Source organism: Octopus bimaculoides, chromosome 28 (assembly GCF_001194135.2).
Source record: "Octopus bimaculoides isolate UCB-OBI-ISO-001 chromosome 28, ASM119413v2, whole genome shotgun sequence".
NCBI lineage: Eukaryota > Metazoa > Mollusca > Cephalopoda > Octopoda > Octopodidae > Octopus > Octopus bimaculoides.
The window spans coordinates 8,976,533-8,994,100 of NC_069008.1; the positions used below are offsets into that span (position 1 = coordinate 8,976,533).

Genomic DNA, 17,568 nt, shown 5'->3' on the forward strand with positions numbered 1-17,568 from the left:
ACTGGCTCTTGTGCGGGTGGCACATGAGATGCACCATTCTGAGCGTGGCCGTTGCCAGTACCGCCTGACTGGCTCTCGTGCGGGTGACACGTAAAAGCACCCACTACACTCTCTGAGTGGTTGGCGTTAGGAAGGGCATCCAGCTGTAGAAACTCTGCCAAATTAGATTGGAGCCTGGTGTTGCCATCTGGTTTCACCAGTCCTCAGTCAAATCGTCCAACCCATGCTAGCATGGAAAGCGGACGTTAAACAATGATGATGATGATATATATATATAAGTATCATCATCTGCATTTGTTTAATGTCTGTTTTCCATGCTGCCATGGTTTGGCTGGGGAATCTGTCCAGTTGTCTATTTTGGTATGGTTTCTACAGCTGGATGCCCTTCTTAATGTCAGTCACTGTACAAAGTTTAATAGGTACCTTTTACTTGCCACAGACACAGGTTTGTTTATGCAGCACCAGCACAGATGTGTTTTACATGGCAGTGGCACCGGCAAAGCATATGCCTGTATGTATGGATGACCATGATGTTACTTAACTTGATTCACATACAGCAAATTGCCTCAACTCCTAGTCCTTTGTCGTAAAATATGGGAGAAAGAAAAAGGAATTCATGAAGCTCTTTATTAATCACTACAAGGTGTAAATCCAAATTTGAAATTATTACTTATATATATAATTTATCTTTCATCGTTTCAGTCATTTGACGCGGCCATGCTGAGTCACCATCTTGAAGGGTTTTAGTTGAACAAATTGACCCTAGGACTGACTTTTTTAAGGCTAGCACCCACTCCATTGATCTCCTTTGCTGATCTGCTAATGTTACAGAGACGTAAACACACCAACACTGGTTGTCAAGCAGTATTGGGTGACAAACACACTGAGACATACACAGATAGATATATATATATATATATATATATACTCACACACACACACACACACACACACACACACACACACACACACACACACACACACACACACACACACACACACACACACACACACATACCAAATCCACTCACAAGGCTTTGGTCAGCTCAAGGCTATAGTAGAAGACATTTGCCCAATGTGGCACACAGTGGGACTGAACCTGGAGCCAAATGATTGGGAAACCAGCTTCTTACCACACAGCCGTGCCTGCACCTATATCATGATCATCATTTAATGTCCATTGTTCATGCTGGCATGGGTTGGACTGTTTGACTGGACTGGCACATTGGAAGGCTGCACCAGACTGCAGTCTGATTTGGCATGGTTTTCTACAGCTGGATGACCTTCCTAACGCCAACCACTCTGAGAGTGTAGTGGGTGCTTTTACATGCCACCAGCATGAGTACCATTTGTGTGACACTAGGATGTGTTTGTGTACCATTGGCATGGATCCCATTTGCATGACACTGGAGTGCGTTTTTGTGCGAGTGGCACAGGTGCCAACTTGCATGACACTGGTATCTGCCACAACTGCAATTTTGGTCAGCTTGGTGGGTCTTTTTCTTAAGCACGACATAATGCCAAAGGTCTTGGTCATTGCCTTCTGTGAGGCCCAACACTTGAAAGGAGTGTATGTATGTATGTATGTATGTATGTATATATATATATATATATATATATATATATGAGAAATAAGGATAAACACAGGTATATATAATAATTTGTACACGTGTTTCACCAATGTGGTTGTTTGGAGCCTAGCAGTAGATGTTCCAAATGCTCAACTGCAATGTATCATCTGGAACACTTTACCATATTAAGGAAATACAGCAAATTGCATTAATACTACAGTATTAATAGAATAAGGTGTTCTCTGATGATCTGCTGTGGTTAAACATTTGGAGCACCTTTTGTAGGGCTCCAAGCAATTGTAATGGTGAAATGGCTGTACAAACTATTGTATTAACATGTGTTTATCCTTTTTACTCCGACATTAGTTTTGTAGTTCACAGTAATACTATTCAGTATAGAAGTTACTGAACTACTCTACAAAAAGCAGACTTAATTATGAAAATTTATGAGAAGCTTTAAACATGACAGTAGCAGTTGAATATCTATTTGTACACATTTTCTACTATATATATATACATATCCGAGCCAACAAAAATAGTTTACTCAATAGAATATCTAACATTATAATTATCTGTAGACACAAATATCTTTCAACGTTTAAATTTTCCAAAAATAATTAAACTATAGGATTCTAATTTAACCTTTTCTTCCAAAACTTTATATTGTATATAGCGTCGTTATATTATACATTGTGTTTTAATATCATATACCCAAAGATAATGATCCAATCAAACATTTGATTTTTATGTAACACACCTTTCCTTTAAAATTTTAACCTTGTGATTCTATTAACTCTAATGAGAGAAATATAGAGAATTGCTATGGTTGGAGTTAGCTCACCCATAGCAACATATATCTTTTCGAAACGGCCGTAAGACTTTATACATAGACTTTATACAGCTTCCAGAGTCCTTATGAATCATTTTACATCTGCATTATCACCCTCTTCATTTGGACTTCGCAAGCACATTTATGGACTTAGACTTTTTATATATTTATGAATTTTTATGTGTTTATAGATTTTATATGTGTATGAATTTTTATATATTTATGAATTTTCATGTATATGTATGTATTTATAAATTCTTAGAAATTTTTTATATATCATATAGATGAATGCATCTATGTGTGTACTTTGTATACCATGGAGAATTTTGTTAATATGAACTAAATGAATATATACATCGGCCTTTGAATTTGTTTGAATTAATTTTATATTCCTGAAGCTCTATCAGAGCGCTACTCGGTTGAGCTGTATAAAGTGGGTATCTATATCACTTATTTCTTCATTATATATATATATATATATATATATATATATATATCACCATCATTATCATTTAATGTCTGCTTTCCATGCTGGCATGGGTTGGATAGTTTGGTTAAAAGCTGGGAAGCTACAGCTAGTTGCAGTCTGATCAGGTAAGGTTTCTACAGTTGGATGCCCTTCTTAACACCAACCACTCTGAGAGTGTAGTGGGTGCTTTTTATGTGCTGCCAGCACTGGTGTCAATTACGAAACACCGGCATCAACCATGACTAAGATCTCACTTGGCTTGACAGGTCTTCTCAAGCATTGTATATTGCCAAAGTTTGAAGGGTGCTATTTGCATACCACGGGCATGGGTGCCCAGGTATGCGACACTGGCTTCAGCCACGACTACGATTTCACTTGACAAGTCTTCTCATGTACAGCATATCACCCACCAGCATGAGTGCCAGTTACACAACACTGGCATTGGCCACAACTACAATTTGGTTTGATGGGTCACAATGAAGTCAGGTGAGGGAACAACAAGTAGGTGTATTAATTTGACACCTGGGAAGAATGGAAAAGTTTTTGAAGTTTCGAGCCTACATGCTTCAACAGAAAGGATTGAGATATCTGTGTCACTTCTAGAGTGAAGCACTCACTACACTCTCAGAGTGATTAACGTAAGGAAGGGTATCCAACTGTAGAAGCTTTGCCAGATCAGATTGGAGCCTGGCGCAACCCATGCCAGCATGGAAAGCGGATGTTAAACAATGATGATGATATATATGCGCAAGTGTGGCTGTGGTAAGAAGCTTGCTTCCCAACTACATGGTCCTGGCTTCAGTCCCAATTCGTGGGATTTTGAGCGTCTTCTACTATAGCCTCAAGCCAAACAAAACCTTGTGAGTGTATGTGGTAGACGAAAACAGAAAAAAACTCATTGTATATATGTGTGTCTGTGTTTGTCCCCAACCATTGCTTGACAACCAGTGTTGGTGTGTTTACATTCCTGTAACTTATTGGTTTGGCAAAAGATATGGTAGAATAAGTACTAGGTTTAAAGAATATGTCCTAGGGTTGATTTGACTAAAACCCTTCAAGGTGATGCTCCAGCATGACCGCAGTCAAATGACTGAAACAAGTAAAGGGATCATCATCATCATCGTTTAACGTCCGCTTTCCATGCTAGCATGGGTTGGACGACTTGACTGAGGACTGGTGAAACCGGATGGCAACACCAGGCTCCAATCTATATGTATATATATATATATATATATATATATATATATATATATATCTATGTATGTATGTATGTACTCATGAGGACCCATCCTCTACAGCAGACGTGATAAGGCTGCCCCCACTGATGAAGATGGTTGGCCTGCAAAAGTCCTGTGCTGGTCTCATAAAAAACACCCATGGTGGTGCCACTGAGGAGTGCTTGGGCAGGTGCCACTGTAAAATGGTTGGTGTTAGGAAGGGCAGCCAACTGTAGAAACCAAGCCAAATCAAACTGGAACCTGGTGCAGCTCTCAAGCTTGCTAGGCCTGGTCAAATCATCCAACCCATTCTAGCATGGAAAATGGACATTAAACAATGAATATATATATGTATGATAAGGTATAAATAATGGTCATTTCGTATTTTTCTTTATTGCAGTCTTGTATATCACTGGGTAGTGGAGGCGCAATGGCCCAGTGGTTAGGGCAGCGGACTCGTAGTCATAAGATCGCGGTTTCGATTCCCAGACCGGGCATTGTGAGTGTTTATTGAGTGAAAAAACCTAAAGCTCCACAAGGCTCCGGCAGGGGATGGTGGCGAACCCTGCTGTACTCTTTCACCACAACTTTCTCTCACTCTTATTTCCTGTTTCTGTTGTGCCTGTAATTCAAAGGGTCAGCCTTGTCACACTGTGTCATGCTGAATATCCCCGAGAACTACGTTAAGGGTACACGTGTCTGTGGAGTGCTCAGCCACTTGCACGTTAATTTCACGAGCAGGCTGTTCCGTTGATCGGATCAGCTGGAACCCTCGATGTCGTAAGCAATGGAGTGCAACAACAACATATCACAGGGTAAAAAAACAGTATAACTGGGGCACAACCATGGATTTACAATATAGAATGGTGATGAACTTTAACCTCAGACCCTGCCACAAGAATATGTGGAATTTTTTACCAATCTAAACAATATTGTTAGCCTGGTGTGCTAACAGAGAGCTTATAAAGTATTTTGCCCAGTTTCATTCAGCACCATGCAACATGTTTCGTGGCTTCCAACAGAAACCTGTCTCGTTTGGGCTTGGATTACTGATTTGGTAAACCTTAAGTCTCATGGAACTGAATCAAACTGTTTTAAGTAGTAATACATGTAACTCCTGAATACAATGAATGCCTTTCACTTATCCACTCATTTGTATGTGTTTGTGTATGTATGTATGTGCATGTGTGTATGTATGTGTGTGTGTGTATATATATATATATATATATATATATATATGCGAGTAAAGATAAATACAAAAAAAGGTGGATTTTTTTGTATGATTGTGTATAGAGGAATATATTATTTTGCTTAAAAGAGTTCCAACACTGTCTGTTTTTTATGTTTTATTTATATTCCTGCAGAACTAATGTGGGGTATAGAATATGGAATATACAATATATAATATAATATACAATATATAATATAAAATAAAATAAAAATGGATGGCACCATGAAATAAAGTATTGAATGTAGGTTGATTGTAGATGCATTTCGTGTGTGTGTATGAAGGGATTATGGTATGTGTATAGAGGAATTAGGGGGTGCATATATGTGTATAGAGATTAAGGGGTTACAATGTGTATATGTATAGAAATAAATGAATTGTATGTAGACAGAAATATAAAATTTCCTCAACCCCTTTCACTTTTTAGAAGCTGTGGTCTTTTATTAATGTGAGAAATTTTTACTATAATTATTATTGATGTTTTTGTTTTTGATTCCAGGAAGTGATAGGGCATCCCAACCATAATGACCGAATACAGTGATTTAGACAGGTATGTATATAGTTTGAGATGCTGTCTTGAGATAATTTATATGTACACATTCAATATGTGTGTGTATTATATATATTGTCAAATGGCCGAAACAAGTAAAAGAGTTAAAGTATATATAGGAACAAGTGTGGCTGTGTGATAAGAAGCCTAGTTCCTAGCACATGGCTCCGGTACCACATGGCACCTTGGGCAAGTGTCTTCTATTATAGGCTTTTGGCTGAGCAAAGTCCTGTGGGTGAATTTGGTGGATGAGAACTGGAAGAAGCCCATCATGTATATATATATATATATATATATATGTATATATGTATATGTGTGTGTGTGTGTGTCTTTGTATTTATCTGTCCCCCATCACCGCTTGACAACTGGTGTTAGTGTGTTTACATCCCCCGTAACTCAGCAATTCAGCAAAAGTGACCAATAGAATAAGTACCAGGCTTTGCAAAAATATAAGCCCAGGTTTGTTCAACTAAAATCAAGGCAGTGCCCCAGCATAGTCGCAGTCAAATGACTGAAACCAGTGAAAGAAAGATAATGAGTAGAATTCATATTGGAAACTGAAAGGAGTCAATTGTGTGGATATATGTATGTAACGGAACAGTACATTATATTCTCCAAAACATGGATTTACACCACAAATTCACATTCTACATATTATTAGTGTGATAGTTATGTTCAGTTGAGGACTCTAAGAATTTTACCAAAATAGGACATGAAAATGGATTTATTTTTGGTGACCCTGCTGGTGCCACATAAAAAGCGCTCAGTCCCCTCTGTAAAGTGGTTAGAGCTTGGAAGGGCTTCCAACCATAAAAACCATGCCAAAAACAGATAATGTATAGATAGATGGATATGGATGTTTGTGTGTTTGTGCCCCCTCGTCTTGATATCGCATGATAGTTGTAAATGAGTATCACTGTCATACATGCAGTGTTGTTTGTTTTTAGTTTTCCTTAGAAACCCGTCTGGTCAGCGCGTAATATTACCTTGCCTGGACAGAAGTGAAAAAATTTGCTTCAATGAATTCTATCTGACCTAGGCTTTAAAGTAGGCGTTAAAGCAATACCGATGCTGATGATATATTAATGATTTTCATTTCGCAGAATGTTGGTTTAAGCATTCCATATAATCCCTCAAAACTTTTCTGTTTTTTGGAATTTTTAGCAAATTCTTCCAAATTTGTGTTCTATACACAGGAATTCATACAATTATGAAAAACAAAATTTCTTTTGTGTATGATTTAAGGGCAATTTATATTTACAGAGACAGCTGTGATTATCTGGTCACTGTGTGCGCGCCACCCTCAAGTGGAAGCATCCAAATTAGTCTTGTGGTGATGCAAGAAGAGAAAACATTGTCACATATCAACAACTTGATAGCAGACACTGGCCTGAAGTGTATCCAAGACCTTGAGGCAGTGATGATGGACCAAGGAGTGTAGCGGGTGAGATTTTGTTGCTGCAGGCCAAGTTGGAACCTGGCAATGATGATAATAAATAAATCTGATGGTAATCACAAAAAAGCTCCTTAGTGGATCAGACTACAAACCAATATTAGGAGTGTAATGTTGTTGTGTGGACGCCCCCAGACAATAAGTAGGCTAGTCCAATACGTATAAATAGTGGACGTGATAGCTAGTCGGAAGCGTTGCATAGAGCAAGCCAGAGCCGTTGGTAGACTAGACATAGAGTTCTGTTGAGTCGAGTTGTCGGAAGTGAGAGTTCGGTAGTTGAGTAGAGGTACGTCATTGGCGAAGGTACGCCATCCGAACGTGCGATATAACAGTGGCGATGAGGTTTCGAATAGTACTGAAATGGAAGAGTTACTGAAAGCAGTTGTCAAACAACAAGAGCAGCAACTACAGAAGTTAACAGAATTGTTACTGCAGTCGAGAAATACGACAGAATCATTTTCAGCAGATGGTGCTGCAAATTACATTGAAGAACTTCACTACAAACCGGATGAAAGAACTACTTTTACTGCATATTACAGACGATATAAAGACATATTCCGAGAGGAATGCCAAGGGATGGTCTAGTGAAAGGAAGGTCAGGCTCCTTTTGTGAAAGCTTGCCCCTCTGGAACATGAAAGTTTTTGTAACTTTATTTTGCCAAGAATGCCCGTGGAATTGCGTTTTGATGAAACAATAAATATTGTTAAAGGGCTAGTGGCAACGGAAGACGCGGAAATTAGAAAAAGAATATTATCAAAGCTGAATCAAGATGTGAAACTCACTTTGCAGAACGTGGCTGAGGAATGCCAACAAATAATAAACCTTCGAAATGATAAAAGAAAGATAGAAGACAAGAATAATAATAATGTACAAATGTGTAAAGAAAGTACAGAAAGAAGGGAAAATTTAAATTCAAAACAGTGCTATGGTTGTGGAGATCGACATTTGAGGAAAGATTGCTCCTTTAAAGATAAAACCTGTTTCAAGTGTGGTAAAATTGGACATATACAGACGAAATGCCAGTCAAAGAAAATTGTAAAACCGAAGAAAGTCTACTCAACAAAAGTAAATCATACCATACAAAATCGAAAATTTGTGTTGATAGAAATATATGGTCTTCAGACCAAAATGAATTAAATACTGGTTCAGACGTATCGATAATAAATACGGCAACATGGAGTAAGATAGGCAGGCCAGTGTATAAAAAAACTACTTGGATAGCTCACAGTGTGTTGGGAATGAGTTCAATTCTTGGGCGAAATTTCACCAGAAATAAAACTTTAAAACATGACACAGAAAAGTAAACTAATGGTATTTAAGAATACAATGAATCTGTTCAGGACAGATTTGATGGAAGAATTTGACCTGTGGGATCTACCACTGAATACACAATGTAATAAGGTGAATGCATCACAGTCTGTGTCAGAGAAAGCATCAGAAAAATTGAAACTAAAATTGGAAAAGATGTACCCTGATGTGTTTTTGAAAGAGCTTAGTATGTGTAAAAATAGTTTGAGTTGAAAGAAAATGCGGTGCTGGTGTTCAAACCGAAAAGGAATGTACCTTGTGCAGTGTTAAACCAAGTTGAGAAGGAATTAAAAAGATTGGAAGACATGGAAGTAATTGAAAAAAGTAGATTACTCTGAGTGGGCGGCTCCTACGGTATATATAAAAAAGAACAAGGTAAGAGTAGGTGCGGACTTCTCAACTGGTCTTAATGATTGTTTAAAAAATTTCAACTATCCGCTTCCACACCCAGAAGAAATATTTGCTAAGTGCAATGGTGGGAAAATTTTTTCCAAGCTGGATTTGTCAGAGGCCTACCTCCAGTTACTGGTAGATGAAGAATGTGCTAAAGTATTAACAATCAATACTCATAAAGGTCTGTACCGTTTCAAAAGACTGCCATTTGGGGTTAAGGTCGCACCAGCAATATTTCAGCAAGTGATGGATACTATGCTAGCAGGTTGTGAGTTCGTGGTCCCATACTTGGATGACATATTGATCAAAAGTGAATTGAGAGACCAACACATTGAACATATAGAAGAGGTTTACAAACGAATAAGCGATTATGGGTTTAAAGTAAGTGAGGATAAATGAAATTTTCTTGACAAAAATAAAGTACATGGGACAGGTGATCGATGAAAACGGACGTAAACCGGTCCCTTCTAGGATCAACGCGATAAAAAAAATGCCTGCCCCCACTAACAAAACAACACTACAAGCATAGGTCAAACAGGAAGAGAAAACCTACAGAAATGATGGAAATTAACGCTAAGAGAAAAAGATATGCCAGTTTACCAAGGAAATAAAATTGATAAATTTGGGTTGAGAAAAAAAAAAAATTCTTAAAAGGGAGAGGTGTTGTATGGACGCCCCCAGACGATAAGTAGGCTAGTCCAGTATGTATAAATAGTGGATGTGATAGCTAGTTGGAAGCGTCGTGTAGAGCGAGCCAGAGCTGTCGCTAGACTAAACGTTGAGTTGCCGGAAGCGAGAGTTTGGTAGTTGAGTAGAGGTACGTCATTGGCGAAGGTATGCCATCCGAACATACGATATAACAAATGTATAGTTCTATGCATTTGAGATCTAGTAAATCTAATCATGAAGAGTATATAGAATATATAGGAAATCAGGAGGTATGAGATGAATATATTTATTTCCATAAGATTACAATCGAAGATTATGGTAGAAGATGGCCAATTTAAATGCTAAAGGGTTAAATGAAAGAAAAAGTGTTGTTCTAATGTGATGAGTTTGTTTGAAGTATTTGATCTATTATCTCTCTTTCATTTTTTCTAGACAAATTGAACAGCTAAGACGATGCGAAACCATCAAGGAGAATGAGGTGAAAACCCTCTGTGCAAAGGCCCGGGAGATCCTGATTGAGGAGAGTAATGTACAGAAAGTAGATTCCCCCGTCACGGTCAGTGAATTGTTTTGTAATGGTGGTGTTGGTTGTTGTTGTTGTTCATTATCATCATTTAACATCCATTTTCTATGCTGGCATGGGTTGGACGGATTGACAGGAGCTGCCCAGGCTGCTTTGGCATGGTTTCTACAGCTGGATGCCCTTCCTAACACCAACCTGTTTACAGAGTGTAGTAGGTGCTTTTATGTGGCACCAGCAGCTCACAAGATTAGGAATGCTCAGTTGGAAAGGGATTCTGGGGACAAGCCTGTATGTAAAGACAACCACACTTTTACTTGATTTGGTGTGTTTTCTCAAGCACAGCAAAAGTCTCAGTCCCCTGTCATCTTCTCTGTCAATTTCAACGTCTGTAGATCCTTTCTCACTACTTTGTTCCACATCTTCTTGGATCTTCCCCTTCCACACATTCCCTCCACAATTAGAGCTCGGCACTTCTTGATTCATCTGTCTTCATTCAAATGCATCACATGACCATGCTAGCAAAGTCTTCTCACTTGCAAACTACATCTCATGCCACGTATACCCTTTTTTTCTCTCAAATCACTGACACTCTGTTGCATATGCATGCTGACATTACCCATCCACCGAAGCACACTGGTTTCATTTCTAGGTTAATAGTATGTTGTTCTGTGAGATAGTGTGGATATGTAATGTCTCCACTTTCCAGTATAAAGACGGTGTTGACCGCTGGTAGTGTGAAGGTGGTGCTGCTTGTTGATGATATAATCATCATCATCATCATCATCATTTAGTGTTCGTTTTCCGTGTTGGCATGGGTTAGATGGTTTGACTGGGACTGGTTAGCCAGAGTGCTGTACCAGACACTAGTCTGTTTTGGCTTCGGTTCTACAACTAGATTCCCTTCTTAATGCCAAACTCTCCACAGAGTATACTGAGTGTCACTGGCACAGGTGCCTTTTTCATGATACTGGCATTGACCACAACCATAATTTCACTTAGCCTCTTGTGTCTTCTCAAGCACAGCAAATCACCAGAAGTCTTGGTTACTTGTAATGGTGAATGACATTGTTTAGGACCAGGTAGAGCAGATCTATGGTCTGAAGGTATTCTAGCCATTGCTGTCTCATCAACCAGATTTATGGCTCATAGGTACCCAGGCTGAATAACTGTGTGACCAACAGATCTATTTCGCCAGTTGTATGTTGCTTCTGTCTAGCTGTGAATCACATTGCGTAACGCAGTGGTTCATTGTATGTAGTCCAGTTTAACATTCTGGATATACTATCTCTCCATTGTCCAGTGTATTTTTGACATGCAATGGTTAATTGTATGTAGTTCATTGTGACAGTCTGGACATGTTATCTCTCCTCTGTTCTCTGTATTTCTTGATATGCACTGATTAATTGTTTATAGTTCAATTTAACAGTTTGGACTCCAGTTATCTCTCCACCACCTTGTGTAATTTTGAGATGCACTGCTTAATTGTATGTAGTTCAGTGTGACAGTCTGGACTTGTCCAGTATCTTTTAGACATACAGTGGTTAATTGTATGTAGTTTGATTCAACAGTCTGAACACATTATCTCTCCACTGTCATAGACGTTACTGCACAGTGTGATGAAATCGAGGACATATGGTTATAAAGCAAACTTCTTAACCATACAGCTAAACCTTACTTGTATAATTATCTTTTTTGTGTAACTTTTTTATTTAACCTTTTTACATTTTTGTTTCTCCAGGTGTGTGGTGACATCCATGGCCAGTTTTATGATTTGAAAGAATTGTTTAAAGTCGGCGGTTATGTACCTGATACAAATTACCTTTTCATGGGTGACTTTGTCGATCGAGGATTTTACAGCGTAGAAACATTTTTATTATTATTAGCTTTAAAGGTGAGTAGTAACCTTATTAATTTTAATATTTGTGGGACTTTTGCTTGTATTACAAATCATTATTTTTATGTCTTTGAAAGTTTTATGTGTGTTTCTCTTGTGACATTTGGGACACTTCTGTGTTCCTTAGCAGCCCTGCTCTCTGGGAATGTAGCAGTGTGAGCCTGGTAAAAATTACATTCTGTAACTCTGTACTCTTAATGTAGGTAAAGGTTGGAGAGTGCAAAAGCATCAAATATGCACCCACCCAACTTATGCCAGCTCAGAAAAATGGATGCAAGATGAACAAACACATACATACATATAACACGCACACACACACATTATTTTGCACTATTATAAGGTTTGGCAAGGTGGCAGAACTGTTAGCATGCTAGAGAAAATGCCTAACAGCATTTTGTCTGTCTTTACATTCTAAGCTCAAATTCCACCAAGGTCAATTTTGTCTTTCATCCTTTTAGGGTCGATAAAATGAATACCAGTCAAGTCCTGGGGTTTGATGTAACCGATTTCCTCTCCCCTCAAAAACTGCTGGCCCTGTGCCAAAATTTGAAACCATTATTATGAAGTTTTGTAAGTCGGCAAGCTGATAGAATTGTTAACACCCGAGACAAATTGTTTAGCAGCATTTCTTTTGGTTTTATGGTCTAAATTTAAATTCTATCGAGGATGATTCACATTTCATCCATTTGGGTGAAATAAATACCAGTTGAGTACTGGGGTTGATGAAATCAACTGGCTTTCCTCACCCATTTCAGGCCTTATGTCTGCAGTAGAAAGAATTATTTCGAGGTTTGGTTTGTTGTTTCAGGAGTTAATTTGTTACTTTAGAGTTAGGTCTGTGTAGAGCAGTGGTACTTAATCTGGCTAATAGACCCCACTCACCAAGAAAGAGCATGGTGAACTCACACTGAGAGGTGATGTATGATTTTTCTTAAAAATAAAAGGGATTAACCATATAGCATTCAGATTAATTTATCAAATGTAATGCTTATTTATCCACTTTTTAAAAAATTAATCCTGTATTATCTTGTAGCTTCAAGATTTTGAAGATGTGTTTATTTTTAGAATGACATTGTAAGGTGAGTGGGAGAAGCTGGATCTGGCCAGTTTGAACATAAAACAGGTAAAACATTTGGGCTGGATATGGCCAGTTTAAATGCTAAAGGATTAAAGCCCCCAAAATCAAGTCTGTACTTGTATTTTAATCTCATTTTTAAAAAAATGTTTTTGTCGAGATTAAAATACAAATAGGTATTGTGTTATTATTGAGCAAATGAATGATTGCTGATTTGTTAAGGTCCAATATAATTTGATGTGAAGGCATCTGGCTTAGTGATTAGGGTATTAAGTTCACAAGCATAAGGTTGTGAGTTCAATTCCCAGGCATGTGCTGTGTCCTTGAACAAGACATTTCACTTTGCTCCAGGGCCAGCTTTGTCACATTGTGTGTCACCGTGAATTTCCCTGAGAACTATGTTAAGGGTACACGTGTCTGTGGAGTACTCAGCCACTTGCATGTTAATTTCATGGGCTGGCTGTTTTGGTCAGTTGAATCAACTGGAAGACTCATCATCATAACCAACAGAGTTCCCAAAAAGAAAGAAATATATAATTCCTTATCTGTAAATAGCCACAAGCATGGCTACATGCTTAAGAAGTTCACTTCCCAACTGCATGGTTTCATGATGTGGTAGTTTATTTTTAGAATGATATTGTAGGGTAGGTGTGAGGGGCTTGATGTGGCCAGTTTGAACATAAAGCAGGTAGAATAATTGGGGCAGATATAGCCCTTCTTCTCTATATCCTTCCAAGGAAGGGGTGGACGAGTGACTTCTACTATAGAACAACTGGTGTTGGTGTGCTTATGTTCCCATAACTTAGTGGTTTAGCAAAAAGAGATTAATAGAATAGGTACCAGGCTTTAAAAAAAGCCCTGGTGTTGATTTGTTTGACTAAAACCCTTCAAGTCAGTGCTCTAGCATGGCCACAGTCAAATGATAGACAAGTAAATGACACAAGACAGATATGTGTGTGTGTGCGTCCTTTTTGTGACATCTTATGATAGTTGTAAATAAGGGTCACTGTTATATAATTATTGTTGTTTCCAGTCTTCCTTGCCAACATGTTCAGCCACGGGGAAATATTTTAGTTTGAAACCGGTGTGGGTTGGGGACAGGAAGAGCATTCCGACATAAAAAAATCCACCTCCACAAATTATGCTTGGTCCTTGCAAGCATAGAAAAAATGAGGAGGAGGAGGAAGAAAGCCTTTCCTTCTTTTGTAGTTTACCTTTTTTTACTCGTTTCAGTCATTAGATTGCGGCCATGCTGGGGCATCACCTTGACAAATTTTGTAGTCAAATGAATTAACCCCAGTACTTATTTTTTTTTTTAAACTGGTACTTATGCTATCAGTCTCTGTTGCCAAACTACTGGGTTATAGGGATGTAAACACACCAATACCAGTTGTCAAGCAGTAGTGCAAGACAAATACAGAAACAAAGACACACACACACACACACACACACAGAAGCTTCTTTCAATTTCTATCTTCCAAATCTACTCCAAGGCTTTGGTTGCCCTGGGACCATGCTAGTTCTAACACACTTGCCCAAGGTGCCAAGCAGTGGGACTGAACCAGTAGTCATGTAGTTGGGAAGCAATCTTCTTACCACACAGCACCATAGGAGTGCTAGTTCAAGTAAATATCTAAAAAAAGAAAAAGACAGATGGGATAGTTTAAGAAACCATGGATAATAAACCATTCCCCAAAACTGGACATTTGCTTGGCCAAACATGGCATAGCAGGGGGCATTTGTAAAATTAGGGGAGAGAAATGCTGAATTACAAGTGATTGAAAATTACCAGTGTAGAGCAATAGTTCCAAGCCTCTATTTTGCTGTACTGTTCGTCCAACCCATGCTAGCATGAAAAGCGGACGTTAAACGATGATGATGATGATGATGATGATGACTGGTTTTTCTATAGACCAGGAAATTGTGTGCATAATATATAATTCAATTATTACATGTATAATACATATATGTATTACATATATATTATATATATACATTATATATATATATAAAATTCAAATTATGAATGTAAACAAACAAACGAAGTTTGCTTTAGAAACATTGAGATGTCTTAGAAAGTTTTTAAATTCTCAAATGCAGGATAATGCTAATAATATAGCCTGAACAGGATAAGCTACTTCTATTTTGCAGAAAAAAATGGTGTAGGCGGTTTAGCTTAATGGTTCAGAGCACCTCGACGCGTAATCATGGAGGTGTGAGTTCGAGTCTCATAGCCAGCCACCAACACTTTTTTCTGCAAAATAGGGGTAGCATATATATATATATATATATATATATATATATATACATACACATACAATGCATACCTATACTAAAATTGGAAGGATATAGAGAAGAATTATTCTACCTGCTTTATGTTCAAACTGGCCACATCAAGCCCCTCACACCTACCCTACAATATCATTCTAAAAATAAACCACCACATCATCAAAATCTTGAAGCTACAAGACAATGTATGACTAATTCAAAACAATATGAATAAATGTGTATTACATGTAACAGAATAAACTGAATGCTAAATGAGACTAATGGGAACCTTGTGCTTCGTGATAACGGCAACACACCTCACCACAATTTTCCCAGGCCCCACTGGTGGGGGCATATGCCCTATGTTGGAAATCACTGATGTAGAGTAATGTAAGTTGGTTTATTTTGCCTAGATGGTGTTTGTGTTCTGTATATGTTGTATGTGTAGTCTATACATATAAATTTGACATGGGCAATTCTTTCTTGTCTTGGGATTCAGTCAAACAGCTAGGTGGAATTACACGAAAAATTACACAGATGTGTAGAATGATCTGTGGTGATGCTGGGCTTTGTATTTTTTCATAGCTCCCATGGTTACCGAAATAATCTACTATAATAATACTCTTGTTTTTATGAATGAGAAAGGAAGGGGTGATAGATGTTTGACAGAAAAGTAATTCTAAAATTGTTTTTTAATGTAAGAGGGCCCAAACAAGTCAAATGCTTACACAGAGCAGGTTTTACAGCCACATCATCCAAACCAACCGGGTGAAACCGGGCCTAGCTGCTAGTTAATAATTATAAGTTGCAGTTCTCCTTCTCGCTTTCTTTCTCTCTCTCTTACACACACCTCTCCTCCTTCTCTTATTGAACCTTCCTTATAAATTTTCCATTACAGGTGCGATACCCAGACAGAATCACTCTTATCCGAGGCAACCACGAAAGTCGACAGATTACCCAGGTGTATGGCTTCTATGATGAATGTTTGAGGAAGTATGGGTCTATCACTGTGTGGCGCTACTGTACCGAAATATTCGACTTCCTTAGTTTATCAGCGATCATTGACGGCAAAGTAAGTCAGACCCATTGTCACATTTTCTCTACTGCTGCTCCTCCTTCTCTTCCTCCCTCCTTGCCCCCTCCCCTTCTTCAATATAGTCACCACCACTAGTCACCCTATAATGAACTAGTGAGGGAGTGGTGGGGTGCTGTTTGATCTGCTAGAAACTGCAGCAAAATCTTCAGATCATTCTCTTCCTTCTTAAAAACTGGAGAGACATGTTTGCTGTGTGTCTAAAAAAAAAAAAAAAGATGATGATCTTGGCGAGAGCACCTTTGATTATAAGTTTGTTTGATCAGATCTACTGGAGTTTAACAACAGAAAGCACCCCCATGACACCTATACACCAACATATCACACTACTACCTCCACCATTTTAGATATAAGATATGATATATATTAGGTGGAATTTCTACACAGCTGGATGCCTTTCCTGTCACCAACTCTCACCCATTTCCAGGTCATGCAATATTTCCCTTTGTCTAAACATGTTTTCAGGGAAGATTGAAATGAAGGACGCAGCCTGTATGACAATGACACAATCAACTATTGTGCAATATCAAGGGAAGGAGAAGCCAACTCTCTTTCTTTCTCTCTCTCTCACTCGCTCTCTCTCTCTCCCCCTGTCTCTCACATTTTTAGAAACAAAGAAATTGCAAATGCCAGAGAATAACTGTGAAAACAGCTTTAGAAAATTGGGTAAAAATACAACCTACTTGATGCTTCCATGTTTATTGTATAAGTGTGTGTGTGTGTGTATGTATATCTATCTACCTATATAATAATGGACTTTTCTCACTTTCCATCTGCCAAATCCATTTGCAAGGATTTGGTCAGCCTGAGTTTAACCCTTTCGTTACTAACCCGGCCGTAGCCGGCCGAAAAAGTTTTTGGTTCATAAGACTAACCTGGCCGTAGCCGGCCGAGCGTACCCATTGTTATTTAAATGTATATTTGAACCCAAATCTCGTTAGTACATTCGTTAAAACACCTGATTTCACTTTGCAAACAGTTGAGTTATTGTCTCCGACATTGTTTGGCGTGATATTTGAACTCAGTG

At 38.3% G+C, this 17,568-nt stretch overlaps 1 protein-coding gene across 1 annotated transcript in view; it reads left to right on the forward strand.

The window, feature by feature from the left end:
- LOC106872326 (serine/threonine-protein phosphatase 4 catalytic subunit) overlaps nucleotides 1-17,568 on the forward strand; it is a 42,660-nt gene that overhangs the window by 7,734 nt on the left and 17,358 nt on the right. The window contains exons 2-5 of the mRNA XM_014919273.2: nucleotides 5,814-5,864; nucleotides 10,121-10,244; nucleotides 11,950-12,102; nucleotides 16,347-16,520. Of these exons, the coding sequence (XP_014774759.1) occupies nucleotides 5,839-5,864; nucleotides 10,121-10,244; nucleotides 11,950-12,102; nucleotides 16,347-16,520 (477 nt within the window). The 5' untranslated portion in view covers nucleotides 5,814-5,838. The remainder of the gene's footprint in view (nucleotides 1-5,813; nucleotides 5,865-10,120; nucleotides 10,245-11,949; nucleotides 12,103-16,346; nucleotides 16,521-17,568) is intronic.